Here is a 12674-nt window from a genome sequence, read left to right as displayed (position 1 = left end):
CATCTCAGCTAAGAGGAAAGGAGAGGGTAGAACTCCCCCACCCTGTAACATATCAGCTAAGAGGAGAGGATAGATCTCCCCCCACCCTGTAACATCTCAGCTAAGAGGAGAGGATAGAACTCCCCCCACCCTGTAACATCTCAGCTAAGAGGAGAGGATAGAACTCCCCCCACCCTGTAACATCTCAGCTAAGAGAAGAGGATAGAACTCCCCCCACCCTGTAACATCTCAGCTAAGAGGAGAGGATAGAACTCCCCCCACCCTGTAACATTGCTAGGCTCTCAGTGGAAAATTAGGCAATTCATGCGCCTCCATCTCCTCCTCCTCCTCCTCCTCCTCCCCTACATCTTCCTCCTCCCCTACGTCCTCCCTCAAGTTGTCCCACACCTCCTCCTCCTCCCCCACCTGCTACTCCTCCTCTTCCTACTCCCTCCCTCACCACCTCCTCTTAACCCCCACCACCACCACCATCCTCCTCCTCCTCCCACACTACCTCCTCCTCCTCCCCCACCTGCTTCTCCTCCTCCTCTTTCCACACCACCTCCTTCCCCACCTGCTCCTCCTCCTCCTCCCACACCAGCTCCTCCTCCTCCCCCACCTGCTCCTCCTCCTCCTCCTCCCACACCAGCTCCTCTTCCTCTTCCCTCACCACCTCCTCCTTCACCACCACCATCTCCTCTTCCTCCTCCTACATGCTATGCTATTTTTTCTCTGCAACATCATATTACTCTACATGATATATCAAATGCTGCTTTTCCCCCAATGCATCTTAATTTTATTATATCAAATGAATCTCATGAAAAGCAGGTCTTTGATCTCAAGTTCATCTGAGTCTATGAGATAGGTTTTGCCTTCATCAGCCCTCCTGTAGATTTGAACTCCAACCTTAATAAACCAAACCTGATTCTAATAATTAGCTGGTTGATAAACTGAATCAGGATAGGTTGGAGTTAAAACCTACAGGAGGGTATCTCTCCAGGAACATGGTTGGAGTTATAACCTACAGGAGGGTTTCTCTCCAGGAACATGGTTGGAGTTAAAACCTACAGGAGGGTATCTCTCCAGGAACATGGTTGGAGTTATAATCTACAGGAGGGCATCTCTCCAGGAACATGGTTGGAGTTAAAAACCTACAGGAGGGTCTCTCTCCAGGAGCAGGGTTGGAGTTAAAACTTCCAGGAGGACAGACTCACCACCAGCCCCAGCACCAGCATGCGGACGCGTTCTCCGATCTCAGGCGAGATGTCGTTGCCGAACTGCTGTAGAGTTGTGAGGAAGCGTTTCAGCTTGCTGAGCTGCCGGGCGCCGCACGCAAGAGGGAGCAGCTGATTCGCCAGCGAGGAAGATGAGGAGGAGCTAGGCCCGTTGCTGAAGCCGTTGGGTGGCGAGGGAGCTCCATTTAACGCCGTGGGGGAGTGGGTGTTGTTGCCGTTGGTTACTGTAAACACAAAGAAGATTGAGAAAGACACACTAGGGTTAAATACATCAATATAATAAATAACACCAGGATTAAATACAACAATATAATAAATAACACCAGGATTAAATACAACAATATAATAAATAACACCAGGATTAAATACAACAATATAATAAATAACACCAGGATTAAATACAACAATATAATAAATAACACCAGGATTAAATACAACAATATAATAAATAACACCAGGATTAAATACAACAATATAATAAATAACACCAGGATTAAATACAACAATATAATAAATAACACCAGGATTAAATACAACAATATAATAAATAACACCAGGATTAAATACAACAATATAATAAATAACACCAGGATTAAATACAACAATATAATAAATAACACCAGGATTAAATACAACAATATAATAAATAACACCAGGATTAAATACAACATTATAATAAATAACACCAGGATTAAATACAACAATATAATAAATAACACCAGGATTAAATACAACAATATAATAAATAACACCAGGATTAAATACAACAATATAATAAATAACACCAGGATTAAATACAACAATATAATAAATAACACCAGGATTAAATACAACAATATAATAAATAACACCAGGATTAAATACAACAATATAATAAATAACACCAGGATTAAATACAACAATATAATATATAACACCAGGATTAAATACAACAATATAATAAATAACACCAGGATTAAATACAACAATATAATAAATAACACCAGGATTAAATACAACAATATAATAAATAACACCAGGATTAAATACAACAATATAATAAATAACACCAGGATTAAATACAACAATATAATAAATAACACCAGGATTAAATACAACAATATAATAAATAACACCAGGATTAAATACAACAATATAATAAATAACACCAGGATTAAATACAACAATATAATAAATAACACCAGGATTAAATACAACAATATAATAAATAACACCAGGATTAAATACAACAATATAATAAATAACACCAGGATTAAATACAACAATATAATAAATAACACCAGGATTAAATACAACAATATAATAAATAACACCAGGATTAAATACAACAATATAATAAATAACACCAGGATTAAATACAACAATATAATAAATAACACCAGGATTAAATACAACAATATAATAAATAACACCAGGATTAAATACAACAATATAATAAATAACACCAGGATTAAATACAACAATATAATAAATAACACCAGGATTAAATACAACAATATAATAAATAACACCAGGATTAAATACAACAATATAATAAATAACACCAGGATTAAATACAACAATATAATAAATAACACCAGGATTAAATACAACAATATAATAAATAACACCAGGATTAAATACAACAATATAAAAAATAACACCAGGATTAAATACAACAATATAATAAATAACACCAGGATTAAATACAACAATATAATAAATAACACCAGGATTAAATACAACAATATAATAAATAACACCAGGATTAAATACAACAATATAATAAATAACACCAGGATTAAATACAACAATATAATAAATAACACCAGGATTAAATACAACAATATAATAAATAACACCAGGATTAAATACAACAATATAATAAATAACACCAGGATTAAATACAACAATATAATAAATAACACCAGGATTAAATACAACAATATAATAAATAACACCAGGATTAAATACAACAATATAATAAATAACACCAGGATTAAATACAACAATATAATAAATAACACCAGGATTAAATACAACAATATAATAAATAACACCAGGATTAAATACAACAATATAATAAATAACACCAGGATTAAATACAACAATATAATAAATAACACCAGGATTAAATACAACAATATAATAAATAACACCAGGATTAAATACAACAATATAATAAATAACACCAGGATTAAATACAACAATATAATAAATAACACCAGGATTAAATACAAAAGCAGAATAGAAAACAGTTGGTTTATTCCTGGAATCCTGGAACGAACATGTTAAGTGTGTATATGTAACATATAGAGGAGATATATAAGACAGCAGAGTGCATTGACTAATGAGATTGGACAGTCTGCGCAATTTCCCAAACACACACACACACACACACAGATATTTCCAATACTGGGAGAAACAAGGCAATTAACCTGCATCTGGAAACAATTAACACAAAGCTAGCAAATACATCTAACCCTTCCTTCAGAGTGTAGTATAGTATACATCTAACCCTTCAGAGTGTAGTATAGTATAACTCTAACCCTTCAGAGTGTAGTATAGTATAACTCTAACCCTTCAGAGTGTAGTATAGTATAACTCTAACCCTTCAGAGTGTAGTATAGTATAACTCTAACCCTTCAGAGTGTAGTATAGTATAACTCTAACCCTTCAGAGGGTAGTATAGTATAACTCTCACCCTTCCTTCAGAGTGTAGTACAGTATAACTCTAACCCTTCAGAGTGTAGTATAGTATAACTCTCACCCTTCAGAGGGTAGTATAGTATAACTCTCACCCTTCCTTCAGAGTGTAGTATAGTATAACTCTCACCCTTCAGAGGGTAGTATAGTATAACTCTCAACCTTCCTTCAGAGTGTAGTACAGTATAACTCAAACCCTTCAGTGTGTAGTATAGTATAACTCTAACCCTTCAGAGTGTAGTATGGTATAACTCTCACCCTTCCTTCAGAGTGTAGTATAGTATAACTCTAACCCTTCAGAGTGTAGTATAGTATAACTCTCACCCTTCCTTCAGAGTGTAGTATAGTATAACTCTAACCCTTCAGTGTGTAGTATAGTTTAACTCTAACCCTTCAGAGTGTAGTATAGTATAACTCTAACCCTTCAGAGTGTAGTATAGTATAACTCTAACCTTTCAGAGTGTAGTATAGTATAACTCTCACCCTTCAGAGGGTAGTATAGTATAACTCTCACCCTTCCTTCAGAGTGTAGTATAGTATAACTCTAACCCTTCAGAGTGTAGTATAGTATAACTCTAACCCTTCAGAGTGTAGCATAGTATAACTCTCACCCTTCCTTCAGAGTGTAGTATATTATAATTCTAACCCTTCAGAGTGTAGTATAGTGTAACTCTAACCCTTCAGAGTGTAGTATAGTATAACTCTAACCCTCCAGAGTGTAGTATAGTATAACTCTAACCCTTCAGAGTGTAGTATAGTGTAACTCTAACCCTTCAGAGTGTAGTATAGTATAACTCTCACCCTTCCTTCAGAGTGTAGTATAGTATAACTCTAACCCTTCAGTGTGTAGTATAGTGTAACTCTAACCCTTCAGAGTGTAGTATAGTATAACTCTAACCCTTCAGAGTGTAGTATAGTATAACTCTAACCCTTCAGAGTGTAGTATAGTATAACTCTAACCCTTCAGAGTGTAGTATAGTATAACTCTCACCCTTCAGAGCGTAGTATAGTATAACTCTCACCCTTCCTTCAGAGTGTAGTATAGTATAACTCTAACCCTTCAGAGTGTAGTATGGTATAACTCTCACCCTTCCTTCAGAGTGTAGTATAGTATAACTCTAACCCTTCAGAGTGTAGTATAGTGTAACTCTAACCCTTCAGAGTGTAGTATAGTGTAACTCTAACCCTTCAGAGTGTAGTATAGTATAACTCTAACCCTCCAGAGTGTAGTATAGTATAACTCTAACCCTTCAGAGTGTAGTATAGTGTAACTCTAACCCTTCAGAGTGTAGTATAGTATAACTCTCACCCTTCCTTCAGAGTGTAGTATAGTATAACTCTAACCCTTCAGTGTGTAGTATAGTGTAACTCTAACCCTTCAGAGTGTAGTATAGTATAACTCTAACCCTTCAGAGTGTAGTATAGTATAACTCTAACCCTTCAGAGTGTAGTATAGTATAACTCTAACCCTTCAGAGTGTAGTATAGTATAACTCTAACACTTCAGAGTGTAGTATAGTATAACTCTCACCCTTCAGAGCGTAGTATAGTATAACTCTCACCCTTCCTTCAGAGTGTAGTATAGTATAACTCTAACCCTTCAGAGTGTAGTATGGTATAACTCTCACCCTTCCTTCAGAGTGTAGTATAGTATAACTCTAACCCTTCAGAGTGTAGTATAGTATAACTCTAACCCTTCAGAGGGTAGTATAGTATAACTCTCACCCTTCCTTCAGAGTGTAGTATAGTATAACTCTAACCCTTCAGAGTGTAGTATAGTATAACTCTCACCCTTCCTTCAGAGTGTAGTATAGTATAACTCTAACCCTTCAGAGTGTAGTATAGTATAACTCTCACCCATCAGAGTGTAGTATAGTATAACTCTAACCCTTCAGAGTGTAGTATAGTATAACTCTAACCCTTCAGAGTGTAGTATAGTATAACTCTAACCCTTCAGAGGGTAGTTTAGTATAACTCTCACCCTTCCTTCAGAGTGTAGTATAGTATAACTCTAACCCTTCAGTGTGTAGTATAGTATAACTCTCACCCTTCCTTCAGAGTTTAGTATAGTATACCTCTAACCCTTCAGAGTGTAGTATAGTATAACTCTAACCCTTCAGAGTGTAGTATAGTATAACTCTAACCCTTCAGAGTGTAGTATACTATACCTCTAACCCTTCCTTCAGAGTGTAGTATAGTATACATCTAACCCTTCAGAGTGTAGTTTACTATACCTCTAACCCTTCAGAGTGTAGTATAGTATAACTCTAACCCTTCAGTGTGTAGTATAGTATAACTCTCACCCTTCAGAGTGTAGTATAGTATAACTCTCACCCTTCAGAGTGTAGTATAGTATAACTCTAACCCTTCAGAGTGTAGTATAGTATAACTCTCACCCTTCCTTCAGAGTGTAGTATAGTATAACTCTAACCCTTCAGAGTGTAGTATAGTATAACTCTCACCCTTCACTGTGTAGTATAGTGTTGCTTTAAAGACTGCTCATTGCTCCAGAGACACACTTTCATATGAGTTGATTACTGAGTTTATAATTTACTGAGTTATGATTTCTGAGTTACTGAGTCATGATTACTGAGCTATGATTACTGAGTCACTGACTTACGACTACTGAGTTACTGAGTCATGATTACTGAGTTACTGAGTCACGATTACTGAGTTACCGAGTTACAATTACTGAGTCACTGAGTTACTGAGTCATGATTACTGAGGTACGATTACTCAGTCACTGAGTTACTGAGTCATGATTACTGAGTCATGATTACTGAGTTACGATTACTGAGTTACCGAGTCATGATTACTGAGTCACGATTGCTGAGTTACCGAGTCATGATTACTGAGTTACTGAGTTACTGAGTTATGATTACTGAGTTACCGAGTCATGATTACTGAGTTACTGAGTCATGATTACTGAGTCATGATTACTGAGTTACTATTACTGAGTTACCGAGTCATGATTACTGAGTTACTGAGTTACGATTACTGAGTCACTGAGTCATGATTACTGAGTTACCGAGTCATGATTACTGAGTCATGATTACTGAGTTACTGAGTTACGATTAATGAGTTACTGAGTCATGATTACTGACTTACTGAGCCATGATTACTGAGTTACTGAGTCATGATTACTGAGTTACTGAGTTACAATTACTGAGTTACCGAGTCATGATTACTGAGTTATGATTACTGAGTTACTGAGTCATTATTACTGAGTTACTGAGCCATGATTACTGAGTTACTGAGCCATGATTACTGAGTTACTGAGCCATGATTACTGAGTTACTGAGCCATGATTACTGAGTTACTGAGTCATGATTACTGAGTTACTGAGCCATGATTACTGAGTTACTGAGCCATGATTACTGAGTTACTGAGTTACGATTACTGAGTTACTGAGTCATGATTACTGAGTCCAACTGATCTGTTTTTTAGGGATTCTGGCATGCGTGAGAGAAGGTGGGATGAGTGTGTGTGTGCGTGTGTCTATATGAGCGACTCTGTGCAGGTACTCCCTGTATATAGCCTCGTTATTAGTTTGATTGGTTTACTATGTCCTTTTAATTTCACAAACGACTGTAAAAGCTTTTAACAGTAAAGTCTGAACCTGTTTTATCATGTGACCAATAGGATTTATATGGTTGGAACTGTCTCATAGCGATAGCAGGATACACTCTCTCTCTGTGTGTGTGTGTGTGTGTGTGTGTGTGTGTGTGTGTGTCAGTACTTACATGTAGTAGGTGTGAATGAGCTGGTTCGAGGGGCTCCCTGGGTGGTTGGAGGAGGAGGAGGCATGGTGGATGGAGTTAACCTGGATTGTGTTTTCACATCCGCAGGTGAGTCGGGCATAGTGGAGCACTTCTCAGTGTGATCTGGAGACACAGAGGAATACACTGTTTTAGATACATGTAGGTAACATGGTCATTTAGGTACATGTAGGTAACATGGTCATTTAGATACATGTAGGTAACATGGTCATTTAGATACATGTAGGTAACATGGTCATTTAGATACATGGAGGTAACATGGTCATTTAGATACATGTAGGTAACATGGTCATGTAGGTAACATGGTCATTTAGATACATGTAGGTAGCATGGTCATTTAGATGCATGTAGGTGACATGGTCATTTAGATACATGTAGGTAACATGGTCATTTAGATACATGTAGGTAACATGGTCATTTAGATACATGTAGGTAACATGGTCATTTAGATACATGTAGGTAACATGGTCATTTAGATACATGTAGGTAACATGGTCATTTAGATACATGTAGGTGACATGGTCATTTAGATACATGTCAGTAACATGGTCATTTAAATACATGTCGGTAACATGGTCATTTAGATACATGTAGGTAACATGGTCATTTAGGTACATGGTCATTTAGGTACATGTCGGTAACATGGTAATTTAGGTACATGGTCATTTAGGTACATGTTGGTAACATGGTAATTTAGGTAACATGGTAATTTAGGTAACATGGTAATTTAGGTAACATGGTCATGTAGGTAACATGGTCATTTAGATACATGTAGGCAACATCAAATCAAATCAAATCAAATCAAATTTTATTTGTCACATACACATGGTTAGCAGATGTTAATGCGAGTGTAGCGAAATGCTTGTGCTTCTAGTTCCGACAATGCAGTAATAACAAGTAATCTAACTAACAATTCCAAAACTACTGTCTTGTACACAGTGTAAGGGGATAAAGAATATGTACATAAGGATATATGAATGAGTGATGGTACAGAGCAGCATAGGCAAGATACAGTAGATGGTATCGGGTACAGTATGTACAAATGAGATGAGTATGTAAACAAAGTGGCATAGTATAGTATAAAGTGGCTAGTGATACATGTATTACATAAGGATACCGTCGATGATATAGAGTACAGTATATACGTATGCGTATGAGATGAATAATGTAGGGTAAGTAACATTTATATAAGGTAGCATTGTTTAAAGTGGCTAGTGATATATTTACATCATTTCCCATCAATTCCCATTATTAAAGTGGCTGGAGTTGAGTCAGTGTCAGTGTGTTGGCAGCAGCCACTCAGTGTTAGTGGTGGCTGTTTAACAGTCTGATGGCCTTGAGATAGAAGCTGTTTTTCAGTCTCTCGGTCCCAGCTTTGATGCACCTGTACTGACCTCGCCTTCTGGATGATAGCGGGGTGAACAGGCAGTGGCTCGGGTGGTTGATGTCCTTGATGATCTTTATGGCCTTCCTGTGACATCGGGTGGTGTAGGTGTCCTGGAGGGCAGGTAGTTTGCCCCCGGTGATGCGTTGTGCAGACCTCACTACCCTCTGGAGAGCCTTACGGTTGAGGGCGGTGCAGTTGCCATACCAGGCGGTGATACAGCCCGCCAGGATGCTCTCGATTGTGCATCTGTAGAAGTTTGTGAGTGCTTTTGGTGACAAGCCGAATTTCTTCAGCCTCCTGAGGTTGAAGAGGCGCTGCTGCGCCTTCTTCACGATGCTGTCTGTGTGAGTGGACCAATTCAGTTTGTCTGTGATGTGTATGCCGAGGAACTTAAAACTTGCTACCCTCTCCACTACTGTTCCATCGATGTGGATAGGGGGGTGTTCCCTCTGCTGTTTCCTGAAGTCCACAATCATCTCCTTAGTTTTGTTGACGTTGAGTGTGAGGTTGTTTTCCTGACACCACACTCCGAGGGCCCTCACCTCCTCCCTGTAGGCCGTCTCATCGTTGTTGGTAATCAAGCCTACCACTGTTGTGTCGTCCGCAAACTTGATGATTGAGTTGGAGGCGTGCGTGGCCACGCAGTCGTGGGTGAACAGGGAGTACAGGAGAGGGCTCAGAACGCAACCTTGTGGGGCCCCAGTGTTGAGGATCAGCGGGGAGGAGATGTTGTTGCCTACCCTCACCACCTGGGGGCGGCCCGTCAGGAAGTCCAGTACCCAGTTGCACAGGGCGGGGTCGAGACCCAGGGTCTCGAGCTTGATGACGAGCTTGGAGGGTACTATGGTGTTGAATGCCGAGCTGTAGTCGATGAACAGCATTCTCACATAGGTATTCCTCTTGTCCAGATGGGTTAGGGCAGTGTGCAGTGTGGTTGAGATTGCATCGTCTGTGGACCTATTTGGGCGGTAAGCAAATTGGAGTGGGTCTAGGGTGTCAGGTAGGGTGGAGGTGATATGGTCCTTGACTAGTCTCTCAAAGCACTTCATGATGACGGATGTGAGTGCTACGGGGCGGTAGTCATTTAGCTCAGTTACCTTAGCTTTCTTGGGAACAGGAACAATGGTGGCCCTCTTGAAGCATGTGGGAACAGCAGACTGGTATAGGGATTGATTGAATATGTCCGTAAACACACCGGCCAGCTGGTCTGCGCATGCTCTGAGGGCGCGGCTGGGGATGCCATCTGGGCCTGCAGCCTTGCGAGGGTTAACACGTTTAAATGTCTTACTCACCTCGGCTGCAGTGAAGGAGAGACCGCATGTTTTCGTTGCAGGCCGTGTCGGTGGCACTGTATTGTCCTCAAAGCGGGCAAAAAAGTTATTTAGTCTGCCTGGGAGCAAGACATCCTGGTCCGTGACTGGGCTGGGTTTCTTCCTGTAGTCCGTGATTGACTGTAGACCCTGCCACATGCCTCTTGTGTCTGAGCCGTTGAATTGAGATTCTACTTTGTCTCTGTACTGGCGCTTAGCTTGTTTGATAGCCTTGCGGAGGGAATAGCTGCACTGTTTGTATTCGGTCATGTTACCAGACACCTTGCCCTGATTAAAAGCAGTGGTTCGCGCTTTCAGTTTCACACGAATGCTGCCATCAATCCACGGTTTCTGGTTAGGGAATGTTTTAATCGTTGCTATGGGAACGACATCTTCAACGCACGTTCTAATGAACTCGCACACCGAATCAGCGTATTCGTCAATGTTGTTATCTGAGGCAATACGAAACATCTCCCAGTCCACGTGATGGAAGCAGTCTTGGAGTGTGGAGTCAGCTTGGTCGGACCAGCGTTGGACAGACCTCAGCGTGGGAGCCTCTTGTTTTAGTTTCTGTCTGTAGGCAGGGATCAACAAAATGGAGTCGTGGTCAGCTTTTCCGAAAGGGGGGCGGGGCAGGGCCTTATATGCGTCGCGGAAGTTAGAGTAACAATGGTCCAAGGTCTTTCCTCCCCTGGTTGCGCAATCGATATGCTGATAAAATTTGGGGAGTCTTGTTTTCAGATTAGCCTTGTTAAAATCCCCAGCTACAATGAATGCAGCCTCCGGATAAATTGTTTCCAGTTTGCAGAGAGTTAAATAAAGTTCGTTCAGAGCCATCGATGTGTCTGCTTGGGGGGGGATATATACGGCTGTGGTTATAATCGAAGAGAATTCTCTTGGTAGATAATGCGGTCTACATTTGATTGTGAGGAATTCTAAATCAGGTGAACAGAAGGATTTGAGTTCCTGTATGTTTCTTTCATCGCACCATGTCACGTTAGTCATAAGGCATACGCCCCCGCCCCTCTTTTTACCAGAAAGATGTTTTTTCCTGTCTGCGCGATGCGTGGAGAAACCTGTTGGCTGCACCGCTTCGGATTGCGTCTCTCCAGTAAGCCACGTTTCCGTGAAGCAAAGAACGTTACAGTCTCTGATGTCCCTCTGGAATGCTACCCTTGCTCGGATTTCATCAACCTTGTTGTCAAGAGACTGGACATTGGCAAGAAGAATGCTAGGGAGTGGTGTGCGCTGTGCCCGTCTCCGGAGTCTGACCAGAAGACCGCCTCGTTTCCCTCTTTTTCGGAGTCGTTTTTTTGGGTCGCTGCATAGGATCCACTCCGTTGTCCTGTTTGTAAGGCAGAACACAGGATCCGCGTCGCGAAAAACATATTCTTGGTCGTACTGATGGTGAGTTGATGCTGATCTTATATTCAGTAGTTCTTCTCGACTGTATGTAATGAAACCTAAGATGACCTGGGGTACTAATGTAAGAAATAACACGTAAAAAAACAAAAAACTGCATAGTTTCCTAGGAACGCGAAGCGAGGCGGCCATCTCTGTCGGCGCCGGAAGTACAAACATGGTCATTTAGATACATGTAGGCAACATGGTCATTTAGATACATGTAGGTAACATGGTTTTTAGATACATGTAGGTAACATGGTCATGTAGGTAACATGGTCATTTAGATACATGTAGGTAATATGGTAATGTAGATACATGTAGGTTTCAACTGTTCTGCCTTATTATTATTCGACCATGCTGGTCATTTATGAACATTTGAACATCTTGGCCATGTTCTGTTATAATCTCCACCCGGCACAACCAGAAGAGGACTGGCCACCCCACATGTGCTCTCTCTAATTCTCTCTTTCTCTCTTTCTTTTTCTCTCTCTCGGAGGACCCGAGCCCTAGGACCATGCCCCAGGACTACCTGACATGATGACTCCTTGCTGTCCCCAGTCCACCTGGCCGTGCTGCTGCTCCAGTTTCAACTGTTCTGCTTTATTATTATTCGACCATGCTGGTCATTTATGAACATTTGAACATCTTGGCCATGTTCTGTTATAATCTCCACTCGGCACAACCAGAAGAGGACTGGCCACCCCACATGTGCTCTCTCTAATTCTCTCTTTCTCTCTTTCTTTCTCTCTCTCGGAGGACCCGAGCCCTAGGACCATGCCCCAGGACTACCTGACATGATGACTCCTTGCTGTCCCCAGTCCACCTGGCCGTGCTGCTGCTCCAGTTTCAACTGTTCTGCCTTATTATTATTCGACCATGCTGGTCATTCATGAACA

At 40.4% G+C, this 12674-nt stretch overlaps 1 protein-coding gene across 1 annotated transcript in view; it reads right to left on the bottom strand.

Moving 5' to 3' along the window:
• Window positions 1-12674, bottom strand: part of LOC139372797 (protein CBFA2T1-like) — a 219027-nt gene that overhangs the window by 121247 nt on the left and 85106 nt on the right. Inside the window, exons 2-3 of the mRNA XM_071112601.1 lie at window positions 7642-7782; window positions 1194-1438 (exon numbers count right to left, since the gene is read on the bottom strand). Coding sequence (XP_070968702.1) covers window positions 1194-1438; window positions 7642-7782 — 386 coding nt within the window. The remainder of the gene's footprint in view (window positions 1-1193; window positions 1439-7641; window positions 7783-12674) is intronic.

The sequence above is a fragment of the Oncorhynchus clarkii genome, chromosome 18 (genome assembly GCF_045791955.1).
Source record: "Oncorhynchus clarkii lewisi isolate Uvic-CL-2024 chromosome 18, UVic_Ocla_1.0, whole genome shotgun sequence".
NCBI classification, from domain to species: Eukaryota; Metazoa; Chordata; class Actinopteri; order Salmoniformes; family Salmonidae; genus Oncorhynchus; species Oncorhynchus clarkii.
This window is presented reverse-complemented; position numbering and strand designations above follow the sequence as displayed.